At 38.2% G+C, this 14050-nt stretch overlaps 1 protein-coding gene across 2 annotated transcripts in view; it reads left to right on the top strand.

The window, feature by feature from the left end:
- The first annotated feature begins 4904 nt into the window (after nucleotides 1-4904).
- The window catches only part of msh3 (mutS homolog 3 (E. coli)), a 41826-nt gene continuing 32680 nt past the window's right edge, over nucleotides 4905-14050 (top strand). For both annotated transcript variants that reach the window (XR_003038986.2, XM_017412074.3), the window contains exons 1-8: nucleotides 4905-5144; nucleotides 5242-5350; nucleotides 5491-5780; nucleotides 6803-7051; nucleotides 7377-7493; nucleotides 7571-7688; nucleotides 7783-7922; nucleotides 9492-9658. Coding sequence is in view for 1 of the 2 variants with exons in the window: in XM_017412074.3 (XP_017267563.1) it covers nucleotides 5013-5144; nucleotides 5242-5350; nucleotides 5491-5780; nucleotides 6803-7051; nucleotides 7377-7493; nucleotides 7571-7688; nucleotides 7783-7922; nucleotides 9492-9658 (1322 nt within the window). In the remaining variant the exon portion in view is untranslated. The remainder of the gene's footprint in view (nucleotides 5145-5241; nucleotides 5351-5490; nucleotides 5781-6802; nucleotides 7052-7376; nucleotides 7494-7570; nucleotides 7689-7782; nucleotides 7923-9491; nucleotides 9659-14050) is intronic.

The raw sequence follows: 14050 nt of genomic DNA, 5'->3' as shown, positions 1-14050 counted from the left end.
AACCAAAAAAACCCAAAATGGACTTCAATTCAACAGGAGCCACAAACAGACAGAAATCTTAAGGCATGATGTAATTTATCACATTGGTCTTTAATCCTCTTGTGGCCTCCAAAATGAGAATTTACATGTTAACATTTCAAAGGAGGTATTCAAATAATCATTACTGAACCAAAGATTATTAGTATGGACTGTTTTAGCACAACAAGAAAAAAAGACCTTCTCACCTGCAGAAAGAGTCATCAACAGGATCAGGGCTCCGTAAAGCTTCATTGTGAACTTGAAATGTTGGTCACGCAACAACTGGAGCAAAGACTTCCTCTCTCATACTTATATATGTTCAGCACTTTCACATTTACATCACTTTCACATTTACATCTGAAAAAAACTGGGTTTACATTACAAAATTGATACAAAGCAGCTGACAGACAGCATATCATCTAGTTTTGCTTCCTTAACATGGTTGACCTAACATAAAAAAATAAATAAAAGTTAAAAAATGTCTTAGACTCCAGCTTTAGAAGTACAACACCAGTTCTGTCAAAGTTAGGATGTTGTGTAAAATGTAAATAAAAACAAAATTAAATGATTTGCAGATCTCATAAAGCCATGTTTTACTCAAAGTGGAACACAGTAAACATCTCAAAGGTTTTAATGAAGAAGTTTTAGGCACAAATATGACGATTTTGAATTTAATGGCAGCAACACATCTAAAAAAAAAGTACCTTACATTTAAAACTGATTAACTTTCGGAGGCTGTTCAAGATGGCTGCCACAGCTAACCGATCTTAGCAAACAAAACTAGCTGTAGTTCAGCTAATTTTACAAATATTGAGGTAACATTTAGTGTGATAGTAGCTGATATCTACATATAACGGATGTATTCTGTCTCTTAGATCCTGTCTGCGTTCTTGACCTTATAGCAGTTCTCTTTCAGTCATTGTTCTTTGTTTCCTGTTTTTAGCTTTTGGTTTTATTTCCAGCTTGCTGCACCTCAGTGAACTTTACAGATTGCTTAAGGAGCTGAAAGTCATTCACATCTAACACATACTCCAATTGCTAATAGATCATGCACAATCACAAGATATTGCCAAATTGTGTGAAATAATGTAATGTGACAGTATGTTATTTACAAGGGTTGACCAGATCGGCTGTAACTGTGTCCCTTCTCAACATGAGATGATCTCAGTTTAAAACTGGCATGAAAGTTGGCATGCAATATGCATTTCTTCAAGGCTTTTAATGTTATTAAATCATTTGTTTTCATCCTTTTAGCTAAAAGACCCCTTTAACTTGAACATTTTGTGGGGTTTTTTCTTCCCAAGAACTGACACCTCCCCACCCCCACCAAAAAAAAACCAGAACATAGAAACCCCCCTCAGACAGCTAAAGTGTTTGTGGTTCCATACCATCTGCTTTGCATCAGTTACAATAAACACTCAGCTTCTTCAACACTGACCCAATGACTTATTTTTATACACATAAAGCTAACTATGAAACATAACTAAATATAAATTAAATCCATAATAATCTATTAATCATTGAATTTGTGGAAACTTGTTTTTGGAATAATGACAACCATCTCATGTCCAACAATGAAACTTTATCTAAAAACAAAACAAACACACAAACTGTGCAGCCAACAGCTAACCACAGAATAGGACATTCAGAGGTTTAACTATTGTAGTGAAGCATCTACATTTGCATTTTTAGCAAGGTAAATCATTAAAAACTAAGATTTTGGCAATGCTACCCTCTAGTGAGACCATGGTTGTTTGACACTTGACTTTTATGAGACTTATTTGTGCTGCCTGTGGGTTGCTGCCCCGTTGTGCGTGCTTGGGCTAACCCTTTTAGAACAACAGGGTCCACGGCACATCTGTATTTCTGTCATTAGATTTTTTGCAATCTCAGAAATACTCAGTCTGCACTTATCAAGAATTTAATAAAATAAACTGGAAGAAAATTCAACACTGTTTTTGTCCTTTTCTTCTTACACACAGTTTTAGGTATTTAGATTTTGAAAGTTCTACTTCTCCTGGAAAAAGGGTGTGAATTATTTACCCATAGGGCATTTTATGACTCAATTATTGACAAAAGTAGACGAGAAAGACCAGGCAAAACATCTTCAGGATGATTTTAGCATCATATTGTGACAGGAAATAGAAAAGTCTACAGGTTTGTCCAAAGATACGTACATATAAATCTGTGAACAAACAGGTTAGGCGGCATATGAAATTTGCACAACAGCTCCTTGCTCTTCACAGCTATCAGATACTCCCTGGTATCGATTTAACTTTATTTTTTAATGTTACTGCTTATGACATGCACCAAACCTTTAGTTATACCAGCAAGTCCTAATAAATTTGTGGATTGAACAAATTATACAATAAATCTCACGTCTTCTGTTTTTCTTATTCGTTGCCCTTTTCCCTTAGATTTGAATACAGTTGTAACCAGAAGTTTACATACACCATATAAAAAGACACGTATGCATTTATTCACAATGTCTGATGTGAAATCAGAATAAACGTTTCCCGTTTTAGGTCAATTAGGATTTCCTAAATTATTTCTATTCGCTAAATGCCAGAATAATGGGAGAGAGAATGTTTTTAAGGCAATTTTTATTACTTTCTTCAATGTCAAAGGTTTAAATACACTAAGATTACTATGCCTTTAAACAATCTGGGACATTTAATGTCAGGTGTGTCTGTTGTTTGCTGGTTATTAAAACTGTGGTTATATTGAAATCATATCTGTTGTAGCAGTGAATTCTTGTACAATCTGAGGCAAAAAAATTAAAATAAAACAGTAAAAATTATGAAGTTCCAGAGCCTCAAAAAAAAATTGTGAGGACAGCTGAGGACAGCAACAATAGGAGGACACTGGGACCTGTTGGTACGCCGCTGTTGCACAAGTCCTTTTTACAGCAAGAAATAGAATCAAAGCAGTCTGCGCTGTTTATGCAGCCCTTGAGCGTCACTCCTGAACCAACAGGATAGAAAAAAACATCAGAAACGACAATGGTGTTGTGAAATCTACTGTACAGTGGTATATATACAGCAGCTTCTTACAATATGACAAGACTCACCACTTGATTTGAGAGAGAAACAGCGGTTGTAATGAGCAGAACAAGAGATGATGGCAGTGCATTTTTCTGGGTCTTGTGTGTAGCATGTGAAGCATTTCAGTCCACATGCTGCACAAAAACAGAACACAATAATTCAACATGAGCCGCAAACAGACAAAGAGCTAAAAGCTTGATGAATTCGATTCCATTTATTTTTACCTTTCATGGAGTGGTTTCCCAAATATACTTTGATTTTATTTCATTTTATTTTTACCCTCTTATGGTAATAAGAAAATCACTGCCTCTGTTCCAAACTTTTACTGGTTTAAAAATCATCCCGGGGGTGAATGATCTGATCCAGCGGGCAAATGAAGACTTTTCAACCCAAATCCTGACAAACCTTAAGGTAAACCCTACATCATTGAAGGATAACCTTCAAACATTGGCTCCTTTCTGTTCTGAAATCACAGCGATGTTTGAAACCTTGTAGGCCCAACGGAGAGACATGCTTACCTGCTGAGAGAGTCGTCAGCAGAATCAGCGCTCCGCAAAGCCGCATTGTGAAGATGAAATGGTGGTCAGCCTCGAGACAAAACCTGGAGCGAATTCATTCCCAAACTTTTATACTTTCAGAACATCAACATTTGCATATCCTGATAAGACCTCCTACCATCCGGGCAGCATAACAGCAATCTAAGAGCGACCAAAAAAGTTGCCACCAAAACAAAAGGTTACACTCTAATATTTCGTTGGACCACCTTTGATTATGACAAACACTTTGCTGTGGCATTGTTTTGATAAGCTTCTGCAATGTCACAAGATTTATTTCCATCCAGTGTTGTATTCATTTTTCACCAAGATCTTGCATTGATGATGGTAGAGTCTGATCGCTGTGCAAAGCCTTCTCCAGCACATCCCAAGGATTCTCGATGGTGTTAAGGTCTGGTGAAAATGATGTCTCATGCTCCCTGAACCACTCTTTCACAATCCAAGCTCGATGAATCCTGGCATTGTCATCTTGGAATATGCCCATGCCATCAGGGAAGAAAAAAATCTATTGATGGAATAACTTGCTCTTGGTAGTTTCTGCAATCTCCTTAGATGTTTTCTCTGCTTGATGCATGCCAGTGATTTGACCATTCTCAAACAGACTGACATCTTTTCCACGACCACAGGATGTGTCTTTCGACATGGTTGTTTAAGAAATGAGAAGCAACTCATTGCACCATTTGGGGTTAAATAACTTGTTGCCAGCTGAAACATAATCGCCCATGCAGTAATTATCCAAGGCTCTAATTAGGAGACTCGTACCTATTTGCTTAGTTAAATCCAGGTGGCTGCTTTTTTTTTGACCAGGCAGTGTATGAAACAAAAACTAAATAACTCTATAGTATCTATATACTGTAAATTTAATGCTGATGAGAGGATAATAAATGACTCAAAACAGATAAATTTCTGATCAAAACTTGACATATTACAGTTTTTTTGTTTGGGGTTCAGATGATAAAAAAATATTGGAACATCATTGGGATTATAGTTTCAATTTCTGAAATAAACAGTATAAAAATAAATCAGAATACGGAAGTCAAAGCGTAAACTTCAAAATAAAAGCACAACAGTTCAACGAGAGTGAATGAGGAGTCACGTCTCCCTAAAAAACTATTAAAGACTTGTGTCAACAGATTGTTTGTGTGTCAGAGAAAAACATAAGTTAAAAATATACCATAGTTTGCCAACAAAAGCAACAAATGTCATTTATTTCTAAAAGACTTAACAGGAAACTGTTTTTTGAAAAACTCGCTTGCGTCGATTTTACGCGCCTATGTGACGTCATCCAATGCGTCGCTATGTTTTGAAAAGCCGGGTAGTTCAGCTTATTGCTTGCATGCGGACACATTTTTGTCCCGATTTTGATTATGTTTTTAATGTGAAGAGAAATTAAAACATGCCAAAGTCCCTGAAAAAGTCCTGCACTACCCAGACTTCTATTAGCAGGTATTTCGGCAGCAGTAACAGTGGCAGAGCTCAGTGTGGGATTAAACAAAATCCTGCTTTGCACCAGCTATCAAGAGGCAAGGTCAGGTCTGCTTCACTTCATACAGTCCATACGTATCAGTTGTGCTTTTGTTTGGTAAAAAACTTTTTATTGTTCTTGAAATTATTCTGTGCTGCAGCTGAAACTCTCCTCTGAGGATGTTGGATTGCCAACAAAACGAGCCAAGCTGTCTCAAAAAGACCAGCAGGAGGAAGATCTGGAACCTGCATTCTGTCAGAGGGGTGCAGGTGAATCTGCAGCTCAAAGATCATCTCCAAACCTTAATGCACCTGGTCCACATTTCTTCAGCATTCAAACAAAGATTGACAGTTTGGTCTTGCTCATGTCTTATACCTAAAAGCAGTGATGTTTTGTCTAATTTCCTCAGAGACAACGCCAACATCGAAACGAGGAGAAGGACGAGTCCTGTGTTCCTCCACCCTGGAGAAGCTGAAAGGCTTCACCTGTGCGACTGAGCCCACCGTTGGGCACGGGGACATTCAGGAGGAAACAAAAGGGGATGGAATCTGTGATCAGATAGGCAGTGTTTTATCTCCATTTGGGGTTTCACACCAGCACAGAATTACAAACAGAATTTCACAGACGGAGGAGAAAGATGAGGATGAAGAGCAAAGCATCCGAGATCAGGAAGCTTTAGGGCTTGCTGCCTCAAAACAGGTAATTTTAAATAAAGTTTCCTTTAAATTACACCATAATGAGAATATGGTTAACCCAAAAAAATAGTTTGACCCCTAATGATGGGAAATTCTGCTCAGTTTAAATGTTCATGGGTGAGAGCACATCATAAGAACGGCCTGTGACTGCTGAATGTTTTAGATGAGGTTCAAGTAAAACAGACTGTTACACTAAAAACTTTTATAGAAAGTGATACTTATTTGCAGACTGAGTTGACTCCAGTGATTAATGCTAGTTTTAAACTAGAAGCACTCAGAGTGCAAGCCTCTAACAAGGCCATAGGTTCGTAAAAAATGTTGGTCAAACATTTGCTTTTTTGTGACAACCTTAACATTTTCTGAAAATTTAATCAAAATCTGTTCATTAGGTTTTAAGTAGACTTGTTAACAGAAATAACAAACCAACCAACGTTACCAAAAACATGTCCTCCTCGGCGGAGGTAACAAAGACCTTTGTAAGGGTTGGGGATCTGTATTGGCTACTACCACAACAAATGTTACCTCAGTGTCTGTACAATTGAAGCAGACATAGAAGTTGATGAGATTATTTTTTTCTGAGAGTTCCTTTAAAACCCATCCAGTGGTTCATGAGATATTTTGCAAACACATGAACACACAGTATTTGTTCTTTTCATGGAAGCGGTTTAGAGATGCTACTCATCCTCTGTGTGGACCACCAGATAGTTGTAATTTATGCTGTTATGAATCCTTTATTTTTTGTTCTACAGTCTGTCTCCATGACAGAGGTGTGTTTTTTTTTTCCTCAGCTAACAGAGCTTAGGGTATCCACCCGCTCAGTGTGTTGTACCTTTTTTTAACTTAATTTTACAAAAACAAATCAGTTAAGCAAAGTGTTTGACATACATTGACTCCTCAGTGTAATCAATAACCAATAAGAACTACGTCTTGTGCTGAGGGCCTGCTCAGAAGAATCCCTGAGAAAGAAAAAAAAGTGTATGTATGTACATATATTTATATACACATAACTGTCCTTGTCTTTCACAGGGTTTCTTCTTGTCAAAGTTTGCAATGTCAGGAGGAGAAGGAAGAGGAGGAGGAGGAGGAGGAGGAGGAGGAAAAGGAAAGGGTGCAGAGCCGGATCCTCTGCCAGAGTCTAGCGCCCCCTCCAGACGTTCGAAGAGTGTGTACACTCCCCTGGAACAGCAGGTCATCCAGCTGAAACAGCAGCATAAGGATGCCTTGTTGGCAGTGGAGTGTGGTTACAAATACAGATTCTTTGGGGAGGATGCAGAGGTGAGAAACAAAAAGTATCTGTGGTATTAAAGTGTGAAAGAACAGATTTAATCCCACCTGCAGTGTATCAGATAAGTCATGACTTTAGTGCGTCTTGGAGTTTTCTTCTTGAGATCACAGTATAGCTCATGGCATCACCAGGGATTGTACCTAGTGGTCATTAAAAACATTAAATTTCTTTTCAGTTTTTTCCTGTATACTTTAAAATGTGTCTACAATAATAATAAGTTTATTTATTAACATCCATTTATTTTTTATTTTAGGAGATAAACATTATTTTGAAGTTTGTTTTTCTTAAAGTAAAAATCTCTGCATGCATGAACAGATTGCTGCAAAAGAGCTGAATATTACTTGCAGCCTGGATCATAACTTCATGACGTGCAGCATCCCCACACATCGCCTATTCGTTCACGTTCGGCGGCTGGTGTCTCACGGACACAAGGTATCAGATAGACACTGTTAATTGTTGCTGTTACCAGAGACATTCATTTTATTTCCATTGTTGTCTCTCATGTTTAGGTTGGTGTGGTTAAGCAGACAGAGACGTCTGCCATCAAGGCTTCGGGGTCAAATAGAAACACTCTGTTCACTCGCCAGCTCAGTGCCTTGTACACCAAATCCACCCTGGTGGGAGAGGGTATCCTTACAGACAGTGCATGTGTTTATGTGTATCTTAAAAACAGCGTTTGTTTCTCTGCATGTCTGAAGCTGGATCCTTGACAGTTCTCAAGATGTAAACTCAGTCGTTAGACTTGAGGATGTGGGAGAGGGAGGCTGTGCCGACGTCGTGCTGGACCCTCCTGAGAGCTTCCTGCTGTGCATCAGTGAGAACTGGGACAAACTGAAGAAGCAGCTCACTGTGGGGCTGGTGGTGAGTCTGATACACAGAGGGCAAAACAGTTTATAATTATTTTTTTCTGTAACACATTTTAAAAACAACACTTGTTGACCAAAGTGCTGTTCAGAAGTTAAAATATGAAGCATTGCAGGTGAACTAAAATACAATAAGATCTACAGAAAAGAAATAGTGAATTTGCCTAGTAACACCAATTAAAGTAACTAGAACTAAAAGCAAGTAAAAACAAATGGGCTTTTAGCATAGGTTTCAAATCATCTCTAATTTTTGATGGCAGGCTGTCACTGAAAAAGCTAGAAAGAGCTCATCTTTACGACTGATTCTCTGAATTAAATGCAGAGTCGAAAATCACACCAAGGTTCCTGGTGAACGAGTGGCAATGAAATTAAAGGATTACTGCTGCACTCAGACATCTCTGAGTTTTAACAGTTTCTGAAAGGAGACATTGCAATTAGTGTGAACCTGGCAGTTATAAAACCATCTCAAACACACACAATAAAACAAAACAGCCCCGAGGACCTTTCCTGTTCCTCAGTGTTTGTTATCATTGTTATTGTAGGCATGGATGCACAATGTTGCATTTCTGCAGATATTTCTGGGCCAGTTTTCTCTGATAGCTGATGCTAAAGTACACGTAGGATGATAAAAAGCATGTATTGTAACTGAATTATTGTTTCTGGTCTTTTTGCTTTGAGCTAAAGTTTGTCACTTGGAAACAAAACACATTTAAAAACATGACTTTTATTTTTTTTAAGCTGTTTAACAATCTAGAATCCTGAAAATGACAAGAACTGTGCTAAAGTTGATGTTATTGTCATGTCTTTTATTTTTAATATTAGCTGATATCAATCAGTGACTTGCTGATATTGTGCGTCACTAATGCAGACATTCTTTAACGCTGTCACCGTGGTGGTAAATCAAGCAGTAAAACCAAAGGGCAAAGTTGAACAGAATTTAAAAAATAGCATTTGTGCACGATCTCTGTGTGCTATAAGACCGTTAAAATTCATCACTCATCAAATATGTTTTGATTTTTATTAATGATTGTTTGATATTTTTCATGTCTGCAAATTCAAAAAAGAATGTGATTAAAGTGATTTGGTCATAAATGTGATTCATTTTCATGTTTTTGTCATATTTATAAAAACAAAATACTGTAATCTTATTGTATTCACTAAGATACTTAATGAATTTCAATGTTTTTGCTATAAATATTGACCCATATCACAGACTAAATTAAAGAATTTGTTGACCTTCAAAGATGGCAAATTAAAATAAAAATGGCTCTTATAGTATTAAAAAGAATTGCTTAATAAAACTTCCCTCAGAAAGAAGTTGGTTTTGTTGAAATAAACTTTAAGCAGAAACTTCACAAAATGCATTTCACATTTTTATGTATATTTTCTTGTTATATAAAAGTTGTAATGTTGCTATAACAGTCATGAAGGGAATTTATCATAAAACAAAACATCTGCTCTTCAGATAAAAAGGTCAAACTCCACAATAAGCAAACAAAATCTTGTCACACTGCAGGTTCTTTTGTTAATTTGGGGACTTTCCTGATGGCCGTTCTTCTGTTTGTAGGCGGTCCAGCCCAGCACTGGAGACGTGTTCCTGGACTGCTTCCCTGACGGTCCATCTCGCTCTGAGCTGGAGAGCCGGGTCCTAAAGATCAACCCCGTGGAGATCCTGGTGCCCTCTGACCTCTCCGAACAAACCCAAAAGCTCCTACACAGCATCTCTAACGCCAGGTAATCTGCTGCCAGGCCACCAGGGGGCACCATATCTCCATTTTAAATGTTTACTGCTGAGCTGAGCTTCATCTTTACAAAACCATGTGAGTGTGTGTGTTTGAGAGTTTAGTCCAGGGCTATTCAACTGGCGGCCCGCGGGCCCACTTCAGTCTGGCCCACCTAAAAAAAAAATTATTATTATTTTTTTTTTTAATTCTGTGGGTGCAGCCTATAGTCAGGTGCGTTCTGTAATCCGGAAAATAACATGACTATACAACTACAACTTTAAAAATAAATAACAAATCTGAAAAAATAAATATTTCAGTCAAAGTGGCGATCTCGTTAATAAGACAATCTATGATCCCGTGCAGTCAGTTGTAGCAGTCAATCATCATTTAGTGTTCCTGGACCGTGAAGGCTAGAAGGCAAATGTTTGCTAATACAAAGAATAAGAAAACGGGGCATCACAATGTCACTGTCAAAGCTGAAAAAACGAAAAGTGGACCTAGAAAATCGAAAATTCAACAGTGAGTGGACAGATAAATATGTCTTCATTGAAACTACTGAAGGAAGGCCGATGTGTCTGCTCTGCAACGAGTGCTGCGCCATTGGGAAGGATTACAACCTGCGGAGGCATTTTCTGACCAAACACTGCGGCTTTGATCAGACCTTTCCACCTGGTTCTGATGTACGCCAGAAAAAGATTTTATGTCTCAAAGAAAATTATGAGCATAGCCGCGTTGTTTTCAGCAGGTCCTGCTCAAGTCAACAGCGAGCGACTGCAGCTTCTCTCCGTGTGGCATGGATCCTCGGCAAAAAGAAGCAGCCTTTCACCGATTCCGAGACGTTTAAAGAGTGCTTCATAGCTGCATTAGATGAAGTGGTCACTGACAATAAAATGAAAGAGCAAGTGCTAGCAAGCGTAAAATCCATACCTATGTCGGACACGTCTACTGGAAGAAGGATGGACGTTCTGGCATCAGAAGTTTTTGAAACTCTTTTGACCCGGTTGAGGAAAGCTAAAGTGATGTCTTTAGCAGTTGATGAATCCACTGATATTTCCGACACAGCTCAATTTTGTTTAATTGTTCGTTTTTTTGATGGTGACTGCTTCAGAGAGGACCTATTGGGCCTGATACCATTGGAAGGACACACCTCAGCGGCAATAATTTTTCAGAAAATTGTTGATTTTTTTAAAGACAACGGGCTGGATTTGGACCATGTTAATATGCTTGTGACTGATGGTGCACCTACAATGGCGGGGAAAGTAAATGGGCTGTCGGCTCGGCTGTCAGCTGTGGCACCGCGGATGAAATCCCTCCACTGCCTGATCCACCAGAGCGTTTTGTGTGCCAAACTCAGCGGTGAGTTGAAAAACACCATGGACTCAGTTATGTCTATAATTAACTTTATTCGATCAACATCCAGCCTCCAACACAGGCTGTTTCGCAGGCTGCTCGCTGACATGTCCGCTGAGCATCAGGACTTACTTTTGCATAACAATGTGCGCTGGTTAAGTAAGGGAAATGCGCTTAGAAGAGTCTGTGAGCTTCGGGAGGAAATTGTCAGGTTTTTGTCTGAGAGTAAACAAAACAGAGCCAGCACATTTCTGTCTCAGATGCTGGATGATGGGTTCGTGTCAGAGATGTGTTTTTTAAGTGACATCTTTCATCATTTGAATGACCTTAATCTGGGACTTCAAGGACAAAATAAAACAGTTGTTGATCTTGTGGAAAAATTGAGAGCGTTTCAAAGAAAACTTGTCCTGTTCTCATCTGATCTCTGTGATAAACTGCTCCATTTTCCCACACTGAGCAAACTGATGAAATCATCCGCACATGCTTCAGTCACACAAGTGATGTTAGATTTTTTAGACAAGTTAAGAGACAACTTTGCAGCCAGATTTAATGACTTTGACATGTCTGGGGAGTTGATGCAGTTTGTTCGGGACCCATTTGCTGATACAAAGATTCCCTCAGAAGCGCTGGACTCCCTTGCATCACTTCACATTAATGAAGGTGCTCTGCAGCTGGAGATCATTGACATGCAGGCATCATCTGCTCTGAAGCATGCTTATGACAAAGAAGGTTTCATGACGTTTTGGACTGAGTGGGTTGATGCAGAGAAATTCCCAAACATGAAAGAACTGGCTATTAATTTGTTAACTATGTTTGGGTCAACATACACATGCGAGTCCAGCTTCTCTCACATGAATGCCATTAAAACAAGTGCTCGTTCCTCCTTAACAAATGAGCGCCTGCATCATTGCTTGCGCATTGCTCTTACATCTTTTGAACCTGACTTTTCTGCCATTGTGCAGTCAAAGAAGTGCAATTTCTCTCATTAGTGTGTGTAGTATGGTTACAATATGTCAGTTTTCAAGTTCAATAACATTGACATTCAAAATAGACAGACCACCATTGCATTTCTCCACAGTTGCATCAAAACAACACAAATAAAAATAAAAATCAAAGACAAATAAGGTATAGAGATTTTTTAAGTAAAATAATGTCAGAATGTGTTGTTAAATGTGTTATGTTATTTTTGTTGTACATTAGATTCTCACTTTTTTATGGGAAGAAAGTAGAATATTTTTCTTTCATTTACACATTTTGGTTCTGTTTATTGCATTTATGGTTCAATGCAGCAAAATAAACAAATTTAAAAAGTAACAGATCGTAGAAATACTTGTTTTTTTTACATAATAATTTTAAGTGCTGTACATCCGGCCCTCTGAGCTGTTGGCTTTCAGTAAATGTGGCCCTCTGAACAATTTAGTTGAATAGCCCTGGTTTAGTCCCTTTCATTCGAAGGGATTGTTTTTAAATTTCCCCAGGCAGGTAGATAGTTGTTGGGCTCAGCCTGGCAGAGGAAATCGATGTGGGCTCACTGAGTGGTTATGAGAGGGGGGGTGGTCTTCAGCACCCTGGCTTTCACCGCAGGGCTCTGCAGGTCTGACCAAGATTTATTTTCTATTTTAAAAGTTAGTGGACTGACTTTCTTTTAACCGGTGACTTTAATCTACCCGATTAAAAAGAGAAATCCAGCTGCTGGATTATTAATCATTGGTTTTATGTGTCAGATATGTGAAGCTGTTTATGATGAATTATATTTTTGAGGATACAAAAATTTGTTATAGCTTCTGTGTTCAAACATTTTTTGTAAAAAAATAACTGCTAACAAAAGAACAGGTCTTATTTTCTGCTTAATTGTCCCATAAAACGAATATTGATATTAATTTTCATTGTGAAAAATGAACAGAAAAATCCAGAAACATTTTATTTATCTTCCAGTATTCGTCACTGAAAAGCTGTTTTTCCTCAAAGGGGTTTTATATAATATTAAATTATTAGTAAGCTTAAACTTTAGCACCATTAATATGAACAGAAAAAAAAGTAAATCCTAAATTGCATTTATTTCCATGGCAGCAAATCATCAGGAAAAACGTCACATCTGGCTCAAGTTTTCAGTAGTTTGATTGAATTAAGTGATTCGGTTACAGCCTTGTTATTCTTTTAATACAGTTTTCTCTTCCCATCAAACCACAGCTTATTTCCTCTTTATTAGAATAAAGATAATTTTGTACTGAAAACCTTTGAAAGCGCAGTTTTCAGTTTGTCCAGCAAATACAGCTTTGATTTGTATTTATTTATTTATTTTTTATAGAAAAGACTTGATTTTGCCTTATTTCTTTCATAAAAGTTAAGAGGAACTGTTTAGTTCCTCGTATAAAAAGATGAAAATGATGCCGATAAGTAAACCCCCCCCTGTGATAATTGGTTTAGGGTCTTGAAACAGCATGAATCTGTTCGATTTATTTTAGCAGATCAGTTTCAATCATCCCAGTAATTAGCTCACTTTTCAACTTGCACGTCAGCCTGTTCTGTATTTTGCTGAAGCAGACCTGAGTTTAATTTATGCAGGATTGTCTCAACCAGAAGATCAAAACAAGTCGGGCAGGGGGAAAAAAAAACCTCTTCTTTTGTTCATTGGCTGACTAACAGCAGTGACACTGAACTGCTTTATTCCACAAACCTGTTGCCTCCCGTCGCGCCGCCCTTCATGTTCACAGCAGTGGGGGACGACATCCTCTGGAGGCTGCTCATGATTGCATTATGCTGTGAAAATGAAACGAGAGAATGCGAGGGAGTGGAGTGGATTTGATTAGAAGCCGACGGTTGGATAAATGGGAGAAAAGTCTACCTCTTTCTGTCTTTAACTCTTGACTGACATTTCTCCTCACTCACCTTTCTTATTCCGATTCCCATGGCTATTTTCTCCCCTCTTCCATTTTATTCCTTCTGTTTGAATGAATACGCTCTGATCTTCAGTGTTTTATTCACGAGAGACAAAAAACTCTTCTCGGGGCATCGCCAGTCATGCCAGTTTTTGTTGCTTATTATTTACTTT

The sequence above is a fragment of the Kryptolebias marmoratus genome, linkage group LG1, assembly GCF_001649575.2.
Source record: "Kryptolebias marmoratus isolate JLee-2015 linkage group LG1, ASM164957v2, whole genome shotgun sequence".
NCBI classification, from domain to species: Eukaryota; Metazoa; Chordata; class Actinopteri; order Cyprinodontiformes; family Rivulidae; genus Kryptolebias; species Kryptolebias marmoratus.
The sequence above is the reverse complement of the archived record's forward strand: the minus strand, read 5'-3'. Positions and strand labels throughout refer to the sequence as shown.